General features: G+C 45.9%; 2 protein-coding genes across 31 annotated transcripts in view; one reads left to right on the top strand and one right to left on the bottom strand.

Moving 5' to 3' along the window:
* Window positions 1–10,270, bottom strand: part of LCMT2 (leucine carboxyl methyltransferase 2) — a 48,460-nt gene extending 38,190 nt beyond the window's left edge. For 20 of the 28 annotated variants that reach the window (XR_014578727.1, XR_014578728.1, XR_014578729.1 and 17 more), the window contains exons 1-9: window positions 9,726–10,127; window positions 9,211–9,292; window positions 8,698–8,878; window positions 6,955–7,114; window positions 6,065–6,254; window positions 5,081–5,188; window positions 3,248–3,338; window positions 905–1,162; window positions 497–724 (exon numbers count right to left, since the gene is read on the bottom strand). Coding sequence is in view for 7 of the 28 variants with exons in the window: in XM_083821722.1 (XP_083677848.1) it covers window positions 497–724; window positions 905–1,162; window positions 3,248–3,338; window positions 5,081–5,188; window positions 6,065–6,254; window positions 6,955–7,114; window positions 8,698–8,878; window positions 9,211–9,292; window positions 9,726–9,958 (1,531 nt within the window). In the remaining 21 variants the exon portion in view is untranslated. The other 8 variants (XR_014578744.1, XR_014578745.1, XR_014578746.1 and 5 more) reach the window with 4 other exon arrangements.
* Window positions 10,271–10,308: 38 nt separating this feature from the next.
* Window positions 10,309–26,734, top strand: part of DCHS1 (dachsous cadherin-related 1) — an 85,530-nt gene continuing 69,104 nt past the window's right edge. For 2 of the 3 annotated variants that reach the window (XM_083821715.1, XM_083821716.1), the window contains exons 1-2: window positions 10,309–10,497; window positions 26,298–26,365. The gene's annotated coding sequence lies outside the window, so the exon portion shown is untranslated. Of the gene's footprint in view, window positions 10,498–26,297; window positions 26,427–26,734 lie in introns of all 3 variants that reach the window. The other variant, XM_083821717.1, reaches the window with a different exon arrangement.

The raw sequence follows: 26,734 nt of genomic DNA, 5'->3' as shown, positions 1-26,734 counted from the left end.
ATGGCCTGTGGAGATGCCCATGGTGGAACAGGCTATCCCCCTGCAGCCCACGGAGTGGCGCAGATGGCGCAGTGGAGCAGCATGGTGGAGCAGATTTCCATGCTGCAGCCCGTGGAGGAGGCCACGGTGGAGCAGGTGAATATGTCCTGAAGGAGGCTGCGGCCCATGGAGAGCCTCTGCCAGAGAAGAATCTGTGCTGGTGCTGTAGCCTGTGGAGAGGAACCCATGCAGGAGCAGGTGATCTGGCAGGAGCTGACACCTACGGGGGACCCCTGTTGGAAAAGTTTGCTCCTAAAGGATGGACCCCATAGTATGGACCCATATGGGAGCAATTCTTGAAGAGCTGCTGCCTGTGGGAAGCTCGCATATGATCAGTTCGGGAAGGACTGCATCCTGTGGGAGGAACACCATGCTGGAGCAGGGGGAGAGAGTGTCAGTGAAGGAACAGTGGAGAAAAAGCATCATGGAATGACCGTAGCCCGTTTTCCATTTTTACCTTTGAATATTACTTCAGTTGTACTGTGTCTCCAGCGCAAAGCAAATGGTTCAGCAGCAGGCTGCAAACTTACAAGCTCCACTGTATTGTCATTTGGATCCAAGTCGTTACAGGTTTTGGGGAACTTTAGCCACAGCATTCCCAAAGCTGCACATGGGGATATTCGTCCTCCTACCACCAGGGCCAGGCTGCTTGAGAGACATGACACAGTATGGTACAATCGCTCATCTGTAGAGAGAGAAGACATCACAGTTCACACCGATCTTCCATGAAATTCAGAACCTTTGCATCTCTTTGACTGCCAGTGTAATTGCACTCTGACATCACTTTCCACTAGACATTATTTCATAGCTAGCACAAAAACATCCTCCTTATCCTTGCCATCGATACCCAACTTGTGATACTCACCCCATCTTTTATCGGGATTTTCCTTTTTCACACATCCAGCCTTCCAGTAGCCTGCATGCTTAATTAGCACATGAAAATTTCTCATACGACAGTGCTGTCCATTCTCCTCCCCAAAGCCTCCAGTGGTTAGAATTACATTGGGTTTGATAAGAGCAGAGTGGTGACCGTAACGTCTCAAGCCAGAAGTTTCAGAGTGCACTTCACACACCAATGCATTGATACTCCCAACCATCCTGACAGCATCATGATGATGAGGAACTGAAGGCAATGAGAAACAAAGCATGTTAAATTTCATACAAAGAAGCAACACCCACACTTAAAATGACAGATTAAGCACATCTATTCAGCTTTTCAAAAAGAAAAAACTGTAAAGCAAGTTGATACTGTCAATTGACAATCTGACATGCCCTAGAAATCAAGCTGTAATGATTTACACTACCCTGTGTCAACTTGTCTCTAAATTGGAGACACGGATTTAATGGATGGACCACTAGGTGGGTAAGGAATTGGCTGGATGGTAACTCTCAAAGAGTTGTGGTCAACGGCTCAATATCCAAGTGGAGATCAGTAACGAAAGGTGTTCCTCAGGGGTCAGTATTGCGACTGGCACTATTTAACATCTTTGTTGGTGACATGGACAGTGAGATTGAGTGCACCCTCAGCAGCTTTGCCGATGACACCAAGCTGTGTGCGGTCAACATGCTGGAGGCTAGGGATGCCATCCAGAGACTTCGACAGGCTTGAGAGGTGAGCCTGTGCAAATGTCACGGAGTTCAGCAAGGCCAAGCGCAAAGTCTTTGCAACTAGGCTAGGGCAATCCCAAGCACAAATACAGGCTGGGTGGAGAATGGAATGAAAACAGCTCTGAGGAGAAGGACCTGGGGGTGTTGGTTGATGAGAAGCTCAACACGAGCCAGCAATGTGTGCTTGCAGCCTAGAAAGCCAACCATATCCTGGGCTTCATCAAAAGAAGTGTGGCCAGCGGGTCAAGGGACATGATTGTCCCCCTCTACTCTGCTCTTGTGAGACCCCTCCTGGAGTACTGCGTTCAGCTCTGGGGTGCCCAGCACAAGAAGGACATGGACTTATTAGAGTGAGTCCAAAGAAGGGCCATAAGGATGATCAGAAGGCTGGAGCACCTCCCCTATGAAGACAGGCTGAAGGAGTTGGCTGTTTAGCTTGGAGAAGAAAAGGCTCTGGGAAGACCTCATTGCAGCCTTACAGTACCTAAAGGGGGCAAGAGAGGGACTCATTATCAGGGACTGTAGGAAAAGTAGTAATAATTTTAAACTAAAAAAGGGTAGATTTAGATTAGATATTCAGAAGAAATTCTTTACTCTGAGGGTGTTGAGGCAGTGGAACAGGTTGCTCAGAGAAGTTGTGGATGCCCCATCCCTGAAGTGTTTAAGGCCAGCTTGGATGGGGCTTTGGGCAACCTGGTCTAATGGGAGGTGTCCGGGCCCATGGCAGGAGGGTTGGAATTAGATGATCTTTAAGGCTCCTTCCAATCTAAGCCGTTCTATGATTCTATGATTCTTTTCCAGCCCTTTCTGCTCCCTATAACACAGATTTTAATCTTCAGATGCAGACAGAACTGCTTGTGGTGCTGTACTGCGAACAAGACCAGTGATCTTAACCAGGTTAAAAATAATCTTCTTTCCACTCTGAAAAAGGAAGCAAACAGCCAAATGCAGGAATTTCTTGGACTGCTACTGCTGCCAAGTCTTTTTTATCATGGAAACATGGAAACACAGCCTTGGTCTTGGCTTTACTCCTGCTGTACCACTTTTCTCCCATTTAAAAAAAAAAAGCAACATACAGAAGAACATTTCAGAAACAGAAATGCTACATACACAATTCCACCCACAGGAGATAACAAAACAACAAAAACAAAAAAACTTGTGTTACACAGTCCTGAGTGCTGTCCTGGACTGCTTTGATGGTGCACTAGCTATAACATATAACAACCTATCCTGGAAGAATAGAATGGCTCAGAGAGCCATGTATGGAGGCAAGTGGGAATAAATTGAAAAGACAGAGTCTGGTGGATCCCCAAAATAGGAGGAAGAGCAGGGTAGCCTTGTGTTGCAGCCATCTATAAACAGAAGGAAGAACTGTTAGGACTGTAATGTTCAATAAATTATCAGAATGAAACTGATCAGAACCACCAGCCAGGACACGGCTCTGGCTTCGCTGAAGACTGTGAAATCATTGTGATGAGGATGGAGAAAGCTAATCAGGTGGTAGCATCGCATTCGTTCCTTACAGAATTTTACTGTCTCCTAAAATTCCTCACAGGGGCCTGCATGAGATAGAAGACTATAAAAACTAGTCAGTATGTACCTGTCATACTGGATAACAATGGAGTCCAGGAAGGTTCCATCCCCTTTGATGCAGTCAAGACAAAGTAATGAGAACATTTCAGATGCCATTCCTGTAGAAAGCCAAAGAAACAAAAACAAACAAGGGCTCCCAAGAATCTCAGAGCAAGTGGCAGTAAGGATCTAAGAATGGCCAGAGTGATAAAGTCATAAATCAACCTGGCTTAACAGTGTTTCCAACAGTGGCCAAAATAAAAAGCCTAAAGCTGAATCTGAGAAAGAACAAGTATGTATACAGGAATATCTTCCCCTCTCCCAAAAATTTACAGCCCAGGGCTTTTCTGTTTTATCAAACAGCCCCTGGATTTCTCATCCAGGAACCTATACAGTTGCTTTTTAAACTCACATAAACCTCCTTCACCTGTAACATACTACAGCAAGGAATTCCACAGCTTCATTACAAATTGCATGAAGAACACGATTTTTTGGAACCAGCTTCCTTTTATGCTACCCAGTTCTGATCATAAAAAAAGACTGCAGGTTGTATACCAGCGGAATTAAGATTTCATAAAGGTCATGGAATGTAAGTGATTCCAAAGAAATCACAAATGTTCAAAGGTGCAACATGGTCTCTGACGGTCGACAATACCTAAATATGATTTACAGTTTCACCGTAGAATCACTCAAAGGCAGAAGCACAAGCAGAGTACTGTACTGGAAGTTAGCAGCAATGCCAAACTACACCCTGGCTTTTGTGCACATTGAGGAATTGAATATGTTCATTCCCAGAGGATTGAATAATTCAGCCAATTATGTGACAAGACAGCACAAACATGAATTTAAAAGGCCAAAAACCCCACAAAATACTTAAAGGGGAAGAATACACTATTCGTCTCTAGGAAAATTATTCCAAAAACTAGTCACCCTCAGCAGTAAGTATGTATTTTGCATTTCTAACCTAATTCTATCAAGCTTATTGCCAATAAGACCTGGATCTGAAAGGTTAATTGTAGAGGTCTCTGCTTACATGTATCTTACTCTTATGCAGAATGTCTGATGTGGACTTGTAAACCTCCTCTGTAAGGAAATGGTAAAAAGTCTTTACTTTCTCACTGTATGAATATTTTCCTTGATCTACAATAATTACTGTAGACATTGCTACACCACTTTGCAAATCTGCCAGAATCTTTCAGTCAATGTTTTTGTTCATGCAGCACAGCAGATCCTGCGTGGTGGCAAAATAAATGCAAGTACATTAAGTTGTTTTCATACTGTGTGCTATTAAATTTCTAGAAAGTTATAAATAGAGAACCACAAGGTTGAAAAGGAAACTTCTAGTAAGTATCCTACACAACATTTATCTCAAAGTTATTCATTGTCCTTGTCCTATCTTCTCTCCGAGACTTCCAATAGTTGCAAATTTGCCAGCAGTTAACACAAAAATGGCACAGAATATAGTCATAGTTGAATTTCAATTATAGGAACGGCATCACAAAATCAGACCAAAAGATATCTGAAGATAGTAAACTGTATTCAACAACGACAAATGGTAGTTGACTAGGAAAATGCAAGAGAAGCACATACTCCACCCAGGAAAGCTCTCAGACATTTGCAGGTCAGGAACCTTACACCAGGTATATTTTTTTATGTATTTAAATAATCCTCAATTGATTTCTTTCATTAAAAGAATTGCCCCTTGAACCCATGTGAACTTTTAGTATATACAGCATCCCTTACACCACCAGCTACTTTGCTACGCTAAGACTGTCTCCTCAGATCACTCACTGAGGAAGGAATAAGAAGCTTTTCTAATATAGAAGAGAGTTTTCTTCCAATGTTACTTGAGAAGGATTACCTCATATTCATCAAAAGGCTCCAGAGCCTGCACTCTTTGTTGTTCATTTTCTGGAGTACAACAGGTGAAAAACTCATTCATATCCATGACACTGCACTCAGTCCAGCCCTAAAACAGAAATCCCTCAAAATCATTACTTCTGGAAGAATAGAGACTCACTTCCCACAAGAAAATAAAGACCTTAAATAAAGTGCCTGCATGAGCCTTTAGGACTGTCTAGCTGAAACAGCAGCAGCCCAGATTGCGATGAGAATAGACATCTTGCCTGTAAAACTCTGAAAAACTTAATTACATTAAAAGCCTCAGAGGAACCCATCTTGCCTTAATTCCATACCAGAACATAGGCTGCAAGTTGGTGCAGAGACCTTCAAATGACTAGCCATGTTTACCAGAAAGGTCAGTGGCTTCGCCTTGTCCCTGTTTGCTTCAACCCATAGGTGGCCCAGATGATGACTTCCAAAATAATTTAAAGTTACCATCTTAGGGCTACTAAGATGATGAAGGCCTTAGAGGAGAAGACGTATGAGGAGCAGCTGAGGTCACTTGGTCTGTTCAGCCTGGAAAAGATGAGGCTGAGGGGAGACCTCATTGCGGTCTACAGCTTCCTCACAAGGGGGAGTGGAGCAGCAGGAGCCGATCTGTTCTCTTTAGTGACCAGTGATAGGACCCAAGGGAATGGAGTTAAGCTATGTCAGAGAAGGTTCATGCTGGATATCAGGAAGAGGTTCTTCACTGAGAGGGTGATTGCACACTGGAACAGGCTCCCCAGGGACGCAGTCACGGCACCAAGCCTGTCAGAGTTTAAGAAGCATTTGGACTGTGCTCTTAGTCACTTGGTCTGAATTTTGGGGTAGACCTGTGTGGTGCCAGGAGTTGGACTCGATGATCCTTGTGGGTCCCTTCCAACTCAAGATATTCTATCATTCTATGATCTTTCCCAGGTAAATCAGGTTTCATGTGTGCCCTAGGGCTGCAGGTACTTACTTTTTCAAAAAAGCGCCTCTGCTGAGCCTCACAATCAGGGTATTGTGACAAAGAATGAAGTGCAGAGTTCAGCTGGCTAAAATGCTGCTGCATGACACGTCCAAAGGGGTCCTCAGGGTGCATCTGCTCATACAGCAGAAAGCATGCCTGAGAGAAATGCTCTGCTGCCCACTGAATCAAGGCATCTGACCTGTCAGGCAGATGTACATAAGAATAATTAAATAATTGTGGGCCCAGTTATTATATGGCACATGCAATACATCTTCCTGCAACATCATAAAGCATGCTATTAAGGCATCCTGACAGAGATAATTTACAAAAGAGAAACCTGTGCTGGGGACCTATGAACATGTCATCCTCCATGTGTGAAGAAATAAATCAAAAATCAATCATTTGAGGCTTTTATCTTTTTTTTTCTTTTTTTTTTTTTTTTAAAGAAAATAAAAAAACATAGAAGGTTCACAGAGTAACAGAACAACTGAGGCAGCAGGTACCTCTGGATGCATCTGCTCACATCCCTGCTCCAACAGGGCCACCCAGAGCTACTCATCCAGCACCATGTCCAGATGGCTTTTGAAGATCTCCAAGGAGATTCCACAGCCTGTCTGGACAACCTGTGCCAGTACTCCATCACCTGCACAGTAAAGAAGTGCTTCCTGATGTTCAGACAGAACCTCCTATGTTTCAGTTTGTGCCCATGGCCTCTTGTTCTGATGTCATCTGGAAATATACTACCACATCATACATATGATATAAGGAGCTGTTTGGGACTTGCACAGAATCCGTGAGCTTTAGTTACAAGACGGCAGGTCTCCCAGCCCAAGATGACTTACAATGAAGCTGCTTATTCCCACTTTACCACCTAGCTAACACAGGATAACTCAACTGACCTGCTGTTTTCCATATAGGTGAGCACCACCTCTGCTATGAAAAGGGTGGGGACTTCATTGTCCAGTCCTGCTTCTTTTAGGGCTGTACTCAGCTTAGACAACTCTGATAAATCCACTCCCAGTAATTTATAATCTTCTCCAGAAAAGGTGGTAGTGACTCCTATGGGACAAAAATGATACAAACTCACTACAGTGTTCATGCAGTACTGAAAACAAAAAGGACGAACAGGAAAATCAGCTCCACCAGCAATCATTTATAAGGCTGTGCCCATCAACTCAATTTCTCTGCAACATATACAAGAAAACCCCATAACTGAATGAACCACAAAGGGATTGCGTCAAGAAGCGTCAGTAAGAGACCCATTAAACTCAGACCTAAAATTCCATTATTCCTAATACAAAGTTCACCTACCAATTTCCAATAGAATTATATTTACTATTACAATAAAACTTTATTATGTTTACTTTAATAACATTTTTATATTACCACTATCGTTCAGAATCAAGAGCTCTCATTTATGGACCTTTCAGTTCAGGCTAAGAAAGTACCATTGCTTTGTTACAATTTGAACGTTTTCCCTCACAACTATAAGAATATTCTTAAATTTAGTTGTGGGTTTGGCGTTTTTGTTTTGGTGTGTTTTTTTTGTTCTTTTATTATTACTATTTTAAAACCAAACTTCATTTTTGTAAAATGGTACTGGATTCTGAACTAGGACATGCTAACTCTCTGCAAATACTAGGACTAGTCTTATAGATCACTGTTCTCAGAAATAACTGTCAACTCACATTATCATGGCATACCTTTGTACTTCATAAGAATATAAGCTATATGCTGGTTGAACCTTTTCAACCAAAACCAAATCATAAACTAACAAGTTTGTAAAGTAACTTTAGAAATTGCCTGCTCTATGCCTCTATACTAGTGCAATCCAACAATTACACCTGTCCTGAGAGCTGCTAATTTACACTGTTCTCAAAGGCATCCATTAATGGAGGTTAAATGGTCTTCATAAGCATCCCATGCCAGTGTTCCCTGTTATTTTCTTCTAATATCTAACTTGCCTACCCTTCACTTCTTGTCCTCTGGACACAGAGAACAGGGTATTGCCATATGTTTTGTCAAGTGTCTTTTACTTCAAGTATCTGGAAAGTTACTGGTATGGACAGAATTCTTTTCCATAGGACGTTGTAGATATTAAAAATGAGGATGGATTCAAGAGGAAACTGGACCAGCTTATGGAAGAGCTACTCACTAAGACGTGTTCAACTGCTCATGGGAGGCAGGAACTTGTGTTCTACTTAACTCGGTAGCTGTTCTCCATCTGTATTTAAACTGCAGATCACAGTCTAAATGTAGTGGCTTGCATATGTCTCTGTTGTATTTCATTCCACGTTTTCCAGAACATACTTCAGTCCTCAATCATTCTCCTGACCTATCACAGAGCATGCAGCAGTTTGCCATTGTTTTTGTATTGGTAAGCTCAAAGTTGGACATAGTACTTCAAAAGATGTCACAGAATGAAACTGAGCTCTTCACAAACCCATTGTCAGCCATGCATCTTCTAGTTATCTCCCAATGCTTACAAATGGTTTCTTTGTTCCCTTTTTTTTTTTACCCAGAAAATGAACATATACAACTTCCTAGTTCCTCTGACATCATGCCTAACTTTTAAAAGGCTGAAGCTTTGTTTGTTTCTTCTGAACATTTAGTATCCACAACATGTTCCAGAAGTATCATACCTAATTGTTCCCCTTCAGTATCTCCCACAAGTGCTGATAACTCTTTTGCTGTTTTGATCAGAGTAGCTTTCTGGCATGCCACATTTGGGAAATCCACCTCATACATCACAGTGTGATGCAGAAGACCCATGTCTTTCAAACGGAAGTACAAGGAGTCAAAGCCAGCACCTAAAGACAGGATCTGCAGATAAAGTATCAGAAAAAAAGTTATATTCAACTCTAGCAGCACCCTGAGCATCTACCTGTGAAGAATATTCAAGTTCAAGAACGCAACCTGTTGAGTGACGAAAACAGGCAATCTACCAAAAGAGGTAGTACATTGTATAGATATTGTCCCCTCCCAGATATTGCTGTCAGAGTGATAAATGGAGAGCCAGTAGTGACAGTCAGATTCTCTGTGCTCTTCCGGGGAAGGATCACAATAGATGCACTAATAAGCTAAAAGTGCCGAGATGCAAAAAATATTTTTCACAAGTACAGTGGAAACTACTAGTATACCCAAAGAAACTGTACCTGTGTCCTAGGATAGCTTTGGGTCTTCAGCAGAAAGTCTTGAACACAGTGATCTACAGCACGGGCACGGATATAATAACCCCTGTGGAATGAAATTCAATTATTTCTCCAACACTGGCACCCTCTGGCACCCTGTTTCAAAAAACTTACCTTCTCTCTCAGCTTCTCCATGCCTGACGATTTTGTCATATCTAGACCTTGATAATATATACAGAACTCCAGTATTCAGTGTCTTAACCATCAAGACTACGGATAACGCAGAGAAAACGTGTAGATATCCTAACTGGACCTGTTCCATTTTGCATGCATAAATATTCAACGGGTGAAAAGTATGAATCCAGATGGTTCGGTTGCTTCCCTACAATGTGGGTGGCCAACATATGAGCGCCTTCTCCCAAATCAGACAGCATAACAATATGAAACTAACTCCTTTATATGCCCTGTTGCTCCTCCAAGCCATCAAATCCCTCACTGGAATCGTGACACCGGGCACCCCCGCACCGCCCGCTCCTCACCGGTGGACAAGCGGCGCACGCCGCCGCCGCCGCCCCGCCAGGAGCGGCAGGAACCGGTCCTCGATGTAGCCCCGCTCCGCCGCCGAGCACTTGCTGATGGCGCTGCTGCCGCCGGTGCCCTGCACCTGCCGGGACAAGGACACCGCGCTGGCGCTTCTGACAGACTCGGGCGCTTCCCCGCCAAGGCCAAGAGACACCCGGGCCCACCGGGGCGGGGCGGTGGGGCCGCACATGGCCAAGCAGCGCCCAGGGGCTCCGAGGACTGGGCAGCTCTCACCGGCGCCGCCGAGCCCCAGCCTCTCGCCGCCCGGGTCTGCCTCCCCCCTCCCCGAAGCCCGTCCAGGCCCCGCCGGCCGGGCCGAGGTCCCGCCTGCGCGGAGACATCCCGGGAGGCATGGCCCCGGCCGGCGCACACTCACGGCGGCGTCGCGCGGGGCGCCCGGGCGCCCGCGGCCCATCCCGCCCGCACCGGCCGGCAGCGCCGAGCAGCTCGAGCGCGCGCTGGGCGCAGGCCGCGTCGCAGCGCGCGGCGCGTCAGGGGCGGGACGCTGAGCGTGGAGCGCGCCCCCTGGCGTCCCGGCCCGCCCCGCGGTCCCACCCCCGGGCGACCGGCCTGGAGCGGCGGCCCCCGTGGGACCGCGGTCCGGCCCGACGCACTGCCTCGCGCTGCCGCCGCGGCGCTCGGCGGATCGCGAGCGCGGTCTCGTACCTGGCTCCGGTAGCGAGGGAGGGCCGGAGGCACGTCGCCATGGCAACGGGCAGCCTCCGCGCGGTAAGCGGAGGGGCGGGGGGAGCCGCGTCAGGAGCAGGGTGCGGCGCTTCCCGGGCGGGGCGCCGGGCTGCCCGCAGGGCGCCGATCGCCCTGGCGGTGCGGAGGGCTCTGAGGCTGTCGATCTCCCTGGCGGGGCGTGGAGCTCTCCGGAGCAGGACGCGGAGGTGCCCGGGCTCGCCGTGGCCGCGCACGGAGCGCTCTGGCGCGCTGCTGAGCTTTCCGCGCGGGGCGGTGAGCTCCCCAGCGGGGCGCAGAGCTCGCTGGAGCGGTGCGGAACTCCATGCGGCGCTTGAGTTGGAACTGACACCGGCGACTGCACGTGTTTTGGGACGTGTTTTGGGGGCTCACAATCTGGCAGTCTTCACGACAGACAGGCAAGGGCACGGGGGAGTCTGTGGTAGAGGAGGTGAATATTCCATGTTGTTTCTCTTCAGGGCTTGCGCTAGGAGTTCTAGAAGAGCCACGGTAGCCTGAGCTGTTAGGTGTCACGAGTACTGTGCTTGCATCCTATTCAATATCTCTCTCTCTAGATCTGACTCCACAAATTAGTATATTGTGCATTAAATTAGTTAGAATCTGAAAATGTCACTTTTACAGAGAATGATCAGTATGCATATTTCTGACTGGGTCCCATGTGCCAGCTCAATCCTCAACCCACTGTTAGCATTTTATCAACAACCACGTGTAAATTTTTTTCTGAGGTTTATTTTATTAGTGTTACCTCTTAGGTGATTCCTGGCATATTCGAAGTAGCCCGTAGCTCCCATACTTGTGTTTGTATTCTAGAAGTGTGCACAGTTTCTGCAGAGATCAAGGCTTTCCTTCCCTCCAGGTTCCCTTTTTGGTAGCTGTTCATCATTTCGTTGGGCTTGTCATGTTTCTAGAATCTGGAGATGATATTTTGAATTAGTTGCAGTTAACACTCAGAGGGAATGCTAGCCCATCCTGCTGGCACTTCAGGTCCTGCAGTATTTCTAATTCTATAGGCATCCTGAGAATGATGATGGAAAAAAATGCTTGGCAGCAAGTTGGGGAATGGCTACTCAATTTACTGCATCCAGCTGTCCCAGGAAGTCCCTTCCAGTCCTATGTTTCTATATCCATAATCTTCTGTGCAAGCTCTGTGAAAAGACACTGAAACATGAAGTGGACATCTTGGGTTTAACACAAGAAGACAGACACAAATAGCTCTGAGGGGTACGGGGACTGGGAGGTTAGTTTCCTGTCCTTAGGACAAGGTACCGCATGCATACTCCATGAGGGGAGGCTCTTTATTGGATTTCTGTGGTGAAGGACAAGAAGATGGTGTGCAGCCATTCTTGGGCCTTTGTGTCCAAACCCCATCTGCCACAGGTATAAAATCCTGTAATCACTCTTAATTTTATCAGGCTCTAGTTTAGAAGCAACTGGGATTTTTGCTTCTATCTCTTTCTTACTTTGCAAAGATGTTTTAGAGCCTGATCACTGTAATAGCTAGAAAACTCATCCAGACTTCTTGTTGCATGTATTAATAGCCATCTTATATCCATCTAGATTCACAGTTAGTCTTAATCTGAAATGGTTCCTTTACCTTTCTGGCACAGACTCCAAGTGTACAAGCAGACTAATTTATCACCACTTGGTCTGTGTTTTGCCAGACTAAGCTTAGCTAAGCAAGTTCTGTTGGTGGGAAGTAGAAGGCTTTTAAATGCATTTCTGAGAGGGGGTGGATGCTGTGTGCAGAGGGTGTGCTGCCATAGCACTGCCACATCTTTGGAGATCCCTTCCAACACCTACAATTCTGTGATTCCCTCTGGTTTGGACATCTTTGCAGGCTGACACGGGGGAGGGATAGCGTGGGCAACCTTCCCCGCCTGCTCTCTCCTTCCACTCCTTTGAGGATTCCCCTGGGGCTCTGCATGACATTCAAAGCCTGTGAGGAATGCACAACCCACCCCCTTTAACATAAAACACATCGCAGAGCAGCACAAGCATCTCGGGGCCCCATGCTGCTCCCACCCCCAGCCAGGCGGGCGGTCTGAGGAGAGGGGAGCACATAATGAAAAGCATTTGCTGCAGCAGCTATCTATAGTCTTTTGTTTGGGAGCAGGCAAGGGACAGGCGTGGCCCTGCCTGCCTGACCTCAGAGCTGACGTCAGAGAGCCCCAGATGAGTAACTGAGTGCTCTATAGGGAGAAGCACGGCCAGGATATACGAAGCATAAGTTGCAGGGCATCAGCATCACCAAGAAAAGAGGTAAATGGGAGGTGTTGTCTCCCACAGAACGGTGCACGATATCGACATGAGTCAAGGCTCTGGCGTCAGTTCTAGGTGGTCCAAAGACATTGGGGCCTCTCCATGGACTGACAGCAACACAAAATATGTGCTTCTGATCTACAGTGAAGCATTTTCCCTTATTTGTCCTGCCATTTTAATCACTTGGATGCATGCTGCAGGTTATCAGTTGCAGCACAGTCTCTGTGTCAGCTTGCATCTGCGAAGCAGATCTAGGAATGGTAAAATGGTTACACATCTGCCTTGTGCTATCCAGTAGGACTGTGCATGAACAATATTGCTAGCTAAAATACTTGATTCTTACATTACCTATATTGTCCTGTTGCTCCCAGTCACTGCAACAGGGAAGGGCTGGGCTCATCTGCTAATCTAGGGCAACATGATAAGATCCTGGAGAACATATGGTATGAATCTCGGATCTCAATCATTTTATTATAATGTAATATCACGGAGAGGTCTCAGCAACAGGGCAAGGCCTTGTCAGGCTAAGGCCAATATGGCAAAATTTAGAGACCATAACTTCTAACCGTAACTTCTAAGTCCTATACGTATACACATGCAACACTTGAGCATACAACGTAAATACTTAACAAAATACAACTGGGTCATCAAAGACAATGATTAACAAAACAAGCTACAATCACAGGAGCCAACTCCTAGTCATTTTTAAGAATTTCAAAAAAGAACCAAAACAGTACATTGTAATCCAAAATAATCTGCTGCCAAGGAAGATACTGTGATTTTTTTCACTGTAGTGCTCAGCGAAATCTTTTCTTCAAAAAGAATTATGGAATGAAGTTCAGAAGATACCAGTAGATACTAATGACAGAGACGATGAAAAAGGAGAGAAGAAATAGTTATCCTATGTCTTGTGACAAGTTAAGAAACACACGGGACAGTTATGAGGGCTCTTAAAAGACAAAAGAAGTAGTGTACTTTATGGCCTTGTAGAAACTGCAGTAGAGAAGGGGGAACTAAGGTAGAAATGTAGCTATACTAGCATGGAGAGAGAATATTTGCAGCAGTGTTATAATGGACGAAGATTTGTGAATTGACAAGGAGGGTGAAAAGAACTGGCTGAGGAGATGTGAGGACAAAGAATGTTGAGGTATGGTTTTGTTTTTCTTCTGTTTTTGTTTTGCAGAGATCTTGGACCAAAGGATCTTGGGCAATTACAAGTGCACTGATATTTATAGGATGAAAATGGCATATCTTGTGAAATTGTTGTACCCTTAATACAGTATCAGCCCTGGGCAAAATGGTGGAAGGTTGCTACACACTGTGAGAGGGAGCAATGATTGTCATTAACTATACAAGCGTTATACATTTCTGAGCAAGATAATAAGTGTGTTTGTAATGCCAGTGGAGATATGTTGATATGCTAGGAGGTTTGCTTCCCTGTTTTATTCCCATGCAATATTGTGGTCTTTTAAAATATCCTTTCTAATAATTTAGAACTTCATTAAATTATATTGTCCATTCCATACTGAAGGACAAAAGCTTGATCTCAGGCAATGCTGTGGTCGAGTTTTTCTTAAAAAATACCTAAGCTGTCTGAAAAATGTCTATCACATCAAGTGATACTGACCCCCCACTCTGTCTTTTGTCTTCTTGGTGGGAGGCACTCCTCATCTCGTAACCCACCATTAGAGTTCCTATACTACCTGCTGCTTTCACCATTTTAAGTAATACGTTACCAAATATGTCTGTTGTATTTATATTCGGTGATTCTCTGGACATTTTGTGAATAAACATGGATTGTGGCAAAGCACCCATGATACTTTTGATAAACTAATATGGCATTTTTTGCTGCATTCCACTTATGTTTATGCTATTCAAAGACCTTATCACACCTTCTCAATTTGCTTTCTCTCTCTAAACAGCTCAAACTCATTTATTGCCAGGTGTGACGTTTTTCAAAAAGGTATGAGCAAGATTGGACTCCAATTTCTGTTTAGGGAAGTTTCAGAAGTAACCTTTCTGCCTTTGTTTACAGCCCTGATGTATGGGGGTGTTGCTCCACCAGCCGCTTTAATCATCAGACCTGAGCATCTCCAAACTCACTTTGTATTTTAGAGACAAGGACACTGCCTTGTGCTTCTCTCCAAGTGCAAAAATGAAACTGTCTGTTTCATAATTTCTCTGGTGATTTGAAAGCCTTCAAGTATCTGGCTGTTACATTGTTTCCTCCTCAAATCTCTGTATCAAATTTTCCCATCTGTAGAATGGAGATAATAACAATTTTCTTACTTGCAAGGTGGAGAACATGAGAAAAAAATAAAGGAATTTTGGCTCATTAGAGACAGATACAGGATTTCAGTAAGGTATTTGGCAGTAGTGTATGAAGACCAACTTCTTTGTGCAGGTGCTAAGGGAGCCAACTAGGAAAGGTGCCCTCCTAGATCTGTTGCTGGAGAATAGAGAGGATATTGTGGGGGACGCGGCAATTGGCAGACGTCTTGGTCATAGTGACCATGAAGCATTTGAGTTTAAAATTTTTGGTGACAGGAGGAAAACTGCCACCAAAATTTCAGCCCTGGATATGGGGAGAGCAGACCTTAGGCTGCTCAGGGAACTAGTTAGCGAGGTCCCCTGGGGAGCTGCTTTTGAAGGCATTGGTGTTCATCAGTGCTGGTCAGTCTTTAAGCCCTGCCTCGTAAAAGCACAGGATCAGGCAATTCCAAGATATTGGAAGTCAAGCAGGCGGGGCAGAAGGCTGGCTTGGCTGACCGGGGATCTTCTTCTGGAGCTTAAGCAGAAGAAGGAAGTGTATGGCTGCTGGAGGTAGGGTCAGGCAATGTGGAAGAAATACAGGGATGCTGTTTGCGTTTGTAGGGGGAAAATTTGTGCGGCCAAAGCCCAATTAGAGTTGAAGCTGGCCAGGTCTGTGGGAGACAATAAAAAGGTTGTTTTTGTTTGTTTTTTAAATATGTGAATAGAAAAAGGAGGATCAAAGAAAACATAGGTCTGCTACTTGACTGGGAAGGTTACCTCACAGACAAGGACATAGGCAAAGCAGAGACGTTTAATGCCTTCTTTGCCTCTGCCTTCAAAGCCGATGATGGGCTTTGGGACCCTGGGAGCCCTGAGCTGGAAGACCATGGCGGTGGGAATGATAAACTCCTAATTGACCCTGAACGTGTGCAGGATTTGCTGCTCCACCTGCATCCATACAAGTCCATGGGTCCAGATGGGATTCATCCCAGGATGCTCAGAGAGCTGTCTGATGTCATTGTGGGACCTCTCAATTATTTTTCAATGATCTTGGGAATCTGGAGAGGTCCCAGTAGACTGGAAGCTGGCAAATGTACCAATTTTCAAGAAGGGTAAGAAAGAAGACCCTGGTAACTACAGGCCTGTCAGTCTGACTTCAGTACCTGGTAAAATTATGGAGAAGATTATTTAGAATTATATATATATAATTATATAATTATAATTATATAGGAGATTATATTATTGAAGTACACCTGGGGGACAATGGAGTCATTGGTCCCAGCCAACATGGGTTCACGAGGGGTAGGTCCTGTTTGACTAACTTGATTTATGATAAGATCACCCGTCTTGTCAATCAAGAGAAACCAGCTGATGTGATCTTTTTGGATTTCAGTAAAGCTTTTGACACTTTCCCATAGGATCCTACTCAACAAAATGTCCAGCATACAGCTAAACAAAAACATTATATGATGGGTGAGCAATTGGCTGACGGGCAGGGCTCAAAGGGTTGTGGTAAATGGGGCCATATCAGCCTGGTGGCTGGTCACTAGTGGGGTCCCCCAAGGCTCCATTTTAGAGCCAGTTCTCTTCTATGTCTTTATAAATGATTTGGATGTAGGGCTAGAAGGTCTTTTGAGCAAATTTGCTGATGATACTAAACTTGGAGGAGTTGTTGACTCTGTTGAGGGTCAAAACGCCTTGCAGAGAGATCTGGACAGATTGGAGAGCTGGGCAGTCACCAACACATGAAGTTTAACAAGAGCAAGGGCTGGGTCCTGCACCTGGGATGAGGCAACCCTGGCTATACGTACAGACTGGACGATGAGACGCTGGACCTGCACGGAGAGATCTGGGAGTTTTGGTTGACAGCAAGATGAATATGAGCCAGCAGTGTGCCCTGGCAGCCAGGAGGGCCAACCAAATCCTGGGGTGCATCAAGCATGGCATTGCTATTTGGTCTAGGGAAGGGATTGTCCCGCTCTACTCTGCGCTGGTGATGCCTCACCTCGAGTACTGTGTGCAGTTCTGGGCATTACAGTACAAAAAGGACGTGAAACTATTGGAGAGTCGCCAGAGAAGGGCTACTAAGATAGTGAAGGGCTTAGAGGGGAAGACATTTGAGGAGCGGCTGAGGTCACTAGGCCTGTTCAGCCTGGAAAAGAAGAGGCTGAGGGGAGACCTCATCGCAGTCTCCAGCTTTCTCACGAGGGGGAGTGGAAGGATAAGCACCGATCTGTTCTCTTTAGTGGCAAGCGATAGGACCTGTGGGAATGATGTCAAGCTGTGGTTCAGGTGGGAGGTTCAGGCTGGATATCAGGAAAAGGCTCTTCACCAAGGGGGTTGTCACGCACTGGAACAGGCTCCCCAGGGACATAGTCACGGCACCAAGCCTGTCGGAGTTCAAGAAAGTGTCTGGACTATGCTCTTGGTCATATGGTCTGAATTTTTGGGTAGACCTGTGTGGTGCCAGGAGTTGGACTCAGTGATCCTTATGGGTCCCTTCCAACTCGGGAGATTCTATGATTCTGAGAGCTGATGAAACACTGAGCAGTGTTTTTAAACTTTTGGTTTAAAATATGTTTCTGTATGTAACAGCGGATAATTGTCATCATCAGGGTTATTTCAATGGGAGTCCCACAAAGCAGTTCATGGTTACAGAGTGGTAGCTGTGTCCTGGAAAGCAGGAATTAAAGGATTTATTGATTGCATTAGATGACCAATAGAATATGAGTTCTCAGTTTGATGATATAACTAGATAATATAGCTAGACCAAAATCTATTTTGAAGAGTACATAAAAAGGGCAATGTCACAGAATCACAGAATCTTTGAATAGCTTGGGTTGGAAGGGACCTTAAATATCATCTAGTTCTAGCCCCTCTGCCATGGGCAGGGACACCTTCCAGTAGACCAAGTTGTTCAAGGCCCCATCCAACCTGGCCTTAAACTGTGGTGGTTTTACTCGGGTGGGCGGCCAAGCTCCACCACAACTGCTCTCTCACTCCCCCTCCTGAAAGAGGAATGGGGAGAAAATACAGTGAAAAGGGCTCAAGGGTTGAGATAAGGATGAGGATATCATACAGTAATTATCGTGACGGGCAAAACAGACTCAGCATAGGGAGATAGTAAGATTTATTGCTTATTACTGACAAGCTAGAGAAGTGAGAAACAAAGGAAAGAAACCCAAAGCACCTTCCCCCCCATCCACCCTCTTCCACCTCCTCCCCCCAAGCAGCACAGGGGAACAGGGGAATGGGGGTTATGGTCAGTCTATAGTGCTTCTTCGCTGCCGCTCCTTCTCGGTCACTCTCGTCCTCTGTGCTGTGGGGTCTCTCCCACGGGATGCAGTCCTTGGTGAACTGATCTGGCGTGGGCTGCCCACAGGCAGCAGCTCTTCAAGAACTGCTCCAGATATGGGTCCGTACCACGGGGTCCATCCCTCAGGAGCGAACTTCTCCAACCTGGATCCCCCACGGGCAGCAGCTCCTGCCAGGTCACCTGCTCCTGCGTGGGCTCCTCTCCATGGGCTACAGGTCCAGCCTGGAATCTGCTCCAGCAGGGGTCTTCCACAGGCCGCAGTCTCCGTCAGTGCAGGTCCACCTGCTCCACCATGGTCTCCTCCACGGGCTGCAGCATGGAACCCTGCTCCACCATGGTACTCCATGGACTGCAGAGGGACATCCTGCTTCACCATGGTCCTCACCACAGGCCGCAGGGGACTTCTGCTCCGGCGCCTGGAGCACCTCTCCCCCTCCTTCTTCACTGACCTTGGTGCCTGCAAGGCTGTTCCTCACTCCTTGCACTCTCCCAGCTGCTGTGTGATGCAGCGTTCTTTTTTCCCTGTCTTAAATATGCTCTCACAGAGGCGCAAAACAACATCACTTCTTGGCTCAGCTCTGGTCAGCAGTGGGGCCCTTACCAAATATAGGGCAGCTTCTAGATCCTTCTCACAGAAGCCACCCCTATGGCCCCCTGCTACCAAAACCTTGCCACGTAAACCCACTACAACTTGCAGGGATGGGGCACTCATAACTTCTCTGGGCAGCCTGTTTCACTGCCCCACCACCATCATAGTAAAGAATTTCTTCTGAATATCTAATCTAAATCTACCCTCTTAGTTTAAAACCATTCCCTCTTGTCCTATCATTATCTGTCCAATTAAAAATTTGTTTTCCATCTTTTTTATAGGACCCTCTAAGTATTGAAAGGCTGCAATGAGGTCTCACTGGAGCCTTCTCTTCTTCAGGCTGAAATATCATGTACAAAGGATGATTGGTACTACTTATGTATATTTCATTGGTGTAATGAAATATACATTTCCCACAGCATTCTCCTGAAGAAACTGGCTGCTCAAAGCTTGGACGGATGTATGCTTCATTGGATTAAAAACTGGCTGGTTGGCTGGGCTCAAAGAGTTGTAGTGAATGGAGTTAAATCCAGCTGGAGGCAAGAGTGGTGTCCCCCAAGGCTCAGTATTGCGGCCAGTTCTCTTCAATATCTTTATCAACGACCTGAATGAGGGGATGGAGTGCACACTTAATAAGTTGCAGACGACACCAAGTTAGGCGTAAGTGTTGATCTGCTTGAGGGGAGGTGGGGTCTGCAGGGGGACCTGGATAGGCTGGGCCTATGGGCTGAGGCCAACTGTATGAAGTTCAACAAGGCCAAGTACCGGTTCCTGCACTTGGGGCACAACAACTCCATACAACGCTACAGGCTGGGGAAAGAGTGGCTGGAAAGCTGCCTGGCATAAAGGGACCTGGGGGTATTGGTCGATAGCTGGCTGAATATGAGTCAGCAGTGTGCTCAGGTAGCCAAGAAGGCCAACGACATCCTGGCTTGTATCAGAAATAGTGTGATCAGGAGGACTAGGGAAGTGATTGTCCCTCTTTACTTGGCTCTGGCGAGGCTACACCTCAAATACTGTGTTCAGTTTTGGACCCCTCACTATAAGAAGGAAATTGAGGTGCTAGAGCATGTCCAATGAAAGGGCAACGAAGCTGGTGAAGGGTCTAGAGAACAATTCTTTGGAGGAGTAGCCGAGGGAGCTGGGGTTGTTTAGCTTGGATAAAAGAAGGCTCGGGGGAGACCTTATTGTACTTTATATTTACCTTAAAGGAGGTTGTAGCGAGGTTGGGACTGGGCTCTTCTCCCAAGCACCAAGTGGTAAGATGAGGGGAAGTAGCCTCAAACTGTGCCAGGGGAGGCTTTGGTTGGATGTTAGGAGAAATTTCTTTACTGAAAAGGTTATACAGCATTGGAATAGGCTGCCCAGGAAAGTGGTTGAGTCACCATCCCTAGCGGTCTTCAAGAAACGTCTGGATGTAGAACTTAGTAGCATGGTTTAGGGGTGGACTTGTCAGTACTAGGTTAAAGGTTGGACTAGATGATCTTTTCCAGCCTGATGTCTTTTCCAGCCTGAGTGGTTCTATGATTCTATGAATAATTGCTGGCATAATGTCAGTGTTCTGAGATCAGCACTTAAACCCATTCTGGTTTTAAGTCGTAAGGAGTTCTGGTTTGAGACCTCCCTTTTAATCAGAGAATGAAGGCACACAGTCTCTTTAGTTTTGAAATGATTGTAAAGTTATCTTTGTATCCACAGTGGGGCTTTCAGAAAGTCAAGTCTGATCTGGATTTGGACTGTGAGTGAATTTTGTCAGTGTTCTAAGTACGATGCCTTCCATGTTCCTCTAACAGATGACTATTTCTTGCCAATCTCCTGATGTTTCAGGAAGCAGCATGTTGGCACATTTTCCATCAGAAACGGTGTTGCTTTCCCCACTTCAGATCTTCTCATCCACATGGTGTTAAAACTAGAATCACATTCACCAATTTCTTTATAAGAAGATCAGATGAACTGCACTAGCAAAGGAAAAGTATCTCTCCAGTGTCTTAAGCCCCATTTCTTCACCTTTCCTTTATCAGCTTCACTATTATCTTTGCTCCCAGGAACTCGTAACCTAACACACATCTAGCCATTTTCCAGGAGTCTCTGGTCCATGAATTTGGCCTTGTTTATAGCATCTGAACCAGGATGTCATCACATTGGGGCCCCACACATAGATGGCAAGGGAGGAAACAGTATAAATTATGTTAGGCCCTGCTTTCTTGTGGTGAGATCTCTACTTGCCAGAAACTTCTGGCCTTTGTTCTGAGCTGGGAATGGTTTTCGCAATGGAGAGGGAGGCACTTTCTATTCTGAGTGGAGAAAGCAATACCAGGGAAGGTTTTAATTATCTCTCATCAGTACAAAGCAACCAGCCTGCTGTACTATTGCAGGAGTTGATGAACAGTGCAGTCCCAGTCCAGTCCATTACAGCAAGAAGGGCTGCAGGAATGGAGCATGTTCTTACCCCAAGAGAAAGGGGTCTTTGCTGGAGGATGAGTTCTTAGTAAGACCCAGAACAGACCTGCTCCCAGGAAGAAAGGACTTCCTCTCTCAGGCTTGAAGCAATAGAGAAGCAAACACCAATTAGAAATGGAAGGGAAGCACAGTAGGCTTTTCTCACCTTTCTTCCATCTCTCAGCTGAGGTGACATGACATTCTGGTATTGTCCTTCTAAGACATCCTAAAGACTAATGTACAACCTGGGCTACTGCAGTTCATAACCTAGCAGGGAATGTTTCAAGCATGTGGAAGATGCTCTTGTCTTCATTTTCATGCCTTGCCTTGCAACTATCCTGTTTTTCTTCAGTGTAGCCTGGTGGTCAAGCACTTTGGGTTCCTGGTATGAAAATTATCTGATCAGTATTTTTCAAATGCTTTGGGGGGGAGCGTTTTGTTTACATGCTGTTCCTACTTTTTCATTCTTCCTATGCTAATTCTCCATCTTGTTGCCATTATCTGTTAGTGGTTCACATTATCTTTGCTAGATCCTTTCTCTGCTTTGTTTTTGCTTTCCCATTGTAATCTGTACTGTCAGACGCATTAATTTTCTGTAAATGATAAACAAGCCTTACATTTTGCTTTTTTACTTGAGAAATAAAGAATCAACAATAAGCACAAAACAGAAAACCTGTAGTTGTGTGGAATGGAGGGGAAGGATAATGTTTCTCAGAATTACAGGCTTCTAAAAGCTACATATTGTTCATTCTGTCACATTATTATGGTAGAGGATCCCAAAGCCATTATGAGTCCCTATGTTTTGTAGGTGACTGAAATTGGATATGCTGTCTTGCTTAGTATGGATCTGCACATCAGATATGACAGTCCTGGGAAAGTACTAGAATCATAGAGTCATAGAATCATAGAATATCCTGAGTTGGAAAGGACCCACAAGGATCATTGAGTCCAACTCCTGGCACCACACAGGTCTGCCCAAAAATTCAGACCATATGACTAAGAGCACAGTCCAAACGCTTCTTAAACTCCAACAGGCTTGGTGCTGTGACTACGTCCCTGGGGAGCCTGTTCCAGTGTGCGACCACCCTCTCAGTGAAGAACCTCTTCCTGATATGCAGGATCTTTGGTTTAACTTAACACGATTAGCATGATGCCTAGAGAAGCTGTGGCTGCCCCATCCCTGGAGGTGTTCAAGACCAGGTTGGACGAGGCCCTGGGCAACCTGATCTACTGGGTGGCATCCCTGGCCATGGCAGGGGAGTTGGAACTAGATGATCTTTAAGGCCCTTCCAACCCAAGCCTTCTTTGGTTCTATAATTCTATGATTAGTAATGTATATAATATGTTTATAATATAGAATCATAGAATCATAGAATCATAGAATATCCTGAGTTGGAAGGGAACCTTAAGGATCATCAAGTCCAACTCTTGACACCGCACAGGTCTACCCAAAAGTTCAGACCATGTGACTAAGTGCACAGTCCAATCTCTTCTTAAATTCAGACAGGCTCGGTGCAGTGACCACTTCCCTGGGGAGCCTGTTCCAGTGTGCAACCACCCTCTCTGTGAAGAACCCCCTCCTGATGTCAAGCCTAAATTTCCCCTGCCTCAGCTTAACCCCATTCCCGAGGGTCCTGTCACCGGTGTTAATGGAGAAAAGGTCTCCTGCCTCTCGACACCCCCTTACGAGGAAGCTGTAGACTGTGATGAGGTCTCCCCTCAGCCTCCTCTTCTCCAGGCTGAACAGGCCCAGTGACCTCAGCCGTTCCTCGTACGTCTTCCCCTCCAGGCCTTTCACCATCTTCGTAGCCCTCCTCTGTACACTCTCCAACAGTTTCATGTCCTTTTTATACTGTGGTGCCCAGAACTGCACACAGTACTCGAGGTGAGGCCGCACCAGCGCAGAGTAGAGCGGGACAATCACCTCCCTTGACCTACTAGCGATGCCGTGCTTGATGCACCCCAGGACACGGTTGGCCCTCCTGGCCGCCAGGGCACACTGCTGGCTCATATTCAACTTGCTGTCTACCACGACCCCCAGATCCCTCTCTTCTAGGCTGCTCTCCAGCGTCTCATCGCCCAGTCTGTATGTGCAGCCAGGGTTTCCCCATCCCAGGTGCAGGACCCGGCACTTGCTCTTATTGAACTTCATGCGGTTGGTGATCGCCCAGCTCTCCAACCTATCCAGATCCCTCTGCAAGGCCTTTCCACCCTCATTCGAGTCCACAACTCCTCCAAGTTTGGTGTCATCAGCAAACTTGCTCAAAATACCTTCTATTCCTACATCCAGATCATTTATAAAAATATTGAAAAGTACCGGCCCTAAAATGGAGCCTTGAGGGACCCCACTGGTGACCGCCCGCCAGCCTGACGCAGCCCCATTTACCATAACCCTTTGAGCCCTGCCCGTTAGCCAATTGCTCACCCATCGTATGATGTTTTTATTTAGCTGTATGGTGGACATTTTGTCCAGTAGGATCCTATGGGAAACGGTGTCAAAAGCCTTGCTGAAGTCCAAAAAAATCACATCAGCTGGTTTCCCTTGGTCCATCATACGGGTGATCTTATCATAAAAGGAAATCAGGTTAGTTAGGCAGGACCTACCCTTCACAAACCCATGCTGGCTGGGACCAATGACTGCTTTGTCCCCCAGGTGCGCCTCAATAAGTTCGAGAACCATCTTCTCCATGATTTTACCAGGCACTGACGTGAGACTGACAGGCCTGTAATTGCTAGGGTCTTCTTTCTGACCCTTCTTGTAAATCGGCACAACATTTGCCAGCTTCCAGTCTACCGGGACCTCTCCAAATTCCCAGGATCGTTGAAAAATAATTGAGAGAGGTTCCGCGATGACGTCCGCCAGCTCTTTCAGCACCCGGGGATGAATCCCATCCGGACCTATGGACTTGTAGGGATCCAGGTGGAGTAGCAAATCCCGCACACGTTCAGGGTCGGTTGGGAGTTTGTCATCCCCACCGTCCCGGTCCTCCAGCTCAGGGCACCCTGGGTCCCGAAGCCCATCATCGGCATTGAAGACAGAGGCAAAGAAGGCGTTAAGCGTCTCTGCTTTGCCTATGTCATTGCCTGTGAGGAGACCTTCCCTATCAAGGAGCGGCCCTATGTATTCTTTAGTTCTCCTTTTTCCATTCACATATCTGAAAAAGCCCTTTTTATTTTCTCTCACAGACACAGCCAGCTTCAACTCTAGGTGTGCTTTGGCCACACGAATTTTCTCCCTACAAACACGAACAGCATCCCTGTATTCTTTCCATGACACCTGGCCCTCCTTCCAGTAGCGAAACACTCTCTGTTTCCGCCTAATCTCCATTAGAATGTTCCTGGTCAGCCACGCCAGCCTCCTGCCCCGCCTGCCTGACTTGCGATATTTAGGAATTGCCTGATCTTGTGCTTCTAGGAGGCATCGCTTAAAGAATGACCAGCACTGGTGGACATCGAGGCCTTCAAGAGCAGTTTCCCAGGGGACCTTGCTGACTAGTTCCCTGAGCAGCCTGAAGTCCGCTTTCCCCATATCTAGGGATGAGGTTTTGGTGGCACTTTTCCTTCTGTCACCGTAAATTTTGAACTCAACCACTTCATGGTCGCTATGACCAAGGCGGCCACCAATCACCACATCTCCCACCAGACCCTCTCTGTTTTCTAGCAACAGGTCTAGGAGGGCACCTTTCCTAGTTGGCTCCGTTAGCACCTGCACCAAGAAGTTATCATCTAGGTGCTTCATGAACCTCCTGGACTTGCTCGTGTCAGCCGTGTGGCACTCCCAGTTAACGTCTGGCAAGTTGAAGTCCCCCATAAGGACAAGGGGAGTTAATCTCGAGGCCTCTCTTAGTTCTGTAAAGAATAATTTATCGGCGCTATCGTCCTGGCCAGGCAGTCTGTAATAGACTCCCACAACGACATCCCTTTTATTCGTTCGTCCCTTGATCCTTACCCAGAGGCTCTCAACTTTGCCATCGCCGACCTGAAGTTCCACACAGTCCAGCCCCTGCTTCACATACATCGCCACCCCACCACCTCGCCTACCCTGCCTGTCCCTCCTGAAGAGCCTGTAACCATCTATCGCAACACCCCAGTCACAGGACTCATCCCACCAGGTTTCGCTTATGCCGATGATGTCGTAGTTGCGGGACTGGGCCAGGACTTCTAGCTCATCCATTTTATTCCTCATACTGCGTGCGTTCGTGTAGAAGCACTTCAGGTGCGTCTCCTTACACTCAGCACCTTGTGGATCTGCCCGAAGGACCTCACTGGCACACAGCCCCTCTGATTCTAGCGTGCCTTCCCTTAGGGCTTCACCGGCGTGCCTGGTTTTAGCCCCTTCCCCCTTCGACTCTAGTTTAAAGCCCTATCTATCAGCCCTGCTGATAGATATATGAAATATATATTAGAGTAATACGTTTATATACATATGTGTATTATTTTTATATATAAGCATACATCTACCAGCTCTCCCTTTTGTATAACGCAAACACACAAGCTCCTGAGAAATGCTGTGAAGTTTTTCTTGTATAAGTCATCTAATCTTCCAGACAGCTTAAAAAAAAAGCCGTCTGTGTTTTCATCACAGAGATACCTCCCGTGTAGGCCTAGACTGTTAAAATCATAGTGATTACTGGAGATGGTGGCAGGAGAAAGAACACCTGAAAGTTAATCTTCAGCCATTTCTTGGATAAATAGTTTGCTTTAATGAAATTAGTGCAGTTTCAGTGTGTTACACTTGCTATGGTAATACACTTCTGAAGAGTTACAAATGATACTCAGATTGCTGGTGGAATTACAGGGATGAGCAATCATCTACTAAAGTAAAAAAAATGTATTCTTCTGATTTCTCTATTATTGTGACCCTTTCTCACGTAATTTTACTTTGAACACTTTTTTTCAGATCTGCCAGATGCCTGATGAATGGAGAATGCTTAAGTTGTTTAAGATTATTTTTTCCCTTCATTACAGAACCACAGAATCATAGAGAAGGGAGGGTCCTCTGAGGTCGTCTTGTGAAAGCTCCTTGCTCAAGCAAGGTCAGTGAACCAAAGATATTTCCTCCTTGAGCTTCTTCAGACTGAGAGGTGCAAATGACTGGTCAGTTGATTTAAAAAAAAATGTTATTGTTAGACCACTGTTTATCACCTTATATTTTCATCTCATATTTCACACATAGAAAAAAAATAAATGACCAACTATTCCTTCTTGACATCATTAACAGTTTAACTATAGCCACATAACAGATTGCCCTATGCTGGATTTATTTTGTTCTTAGTTTACTTCAAAAACAAAAACATATTTTTATTATCTAATATTAATATACCAGTGAGGTATATTTTCTCCTTTCCTTTTTCATTGGCTTCAGTTTTACATGATCTAGGGGAATTGTGCCACTTAGAAATTAC

This window comes from Anser anser, assembly GCF_964211835.1.
Source record: "Anser anser genome assembly, chromosome: 1".
Classification (NCBI taxonomy): domain Eukaryota; kingdom Metazoa; phylum Chordata; class Aves; order Anseriformes; family Anatidae; genus Anser; species Anser anser.
This window is presented reverse-complemented; position numbering and strand designations above follow the sequence as displayed.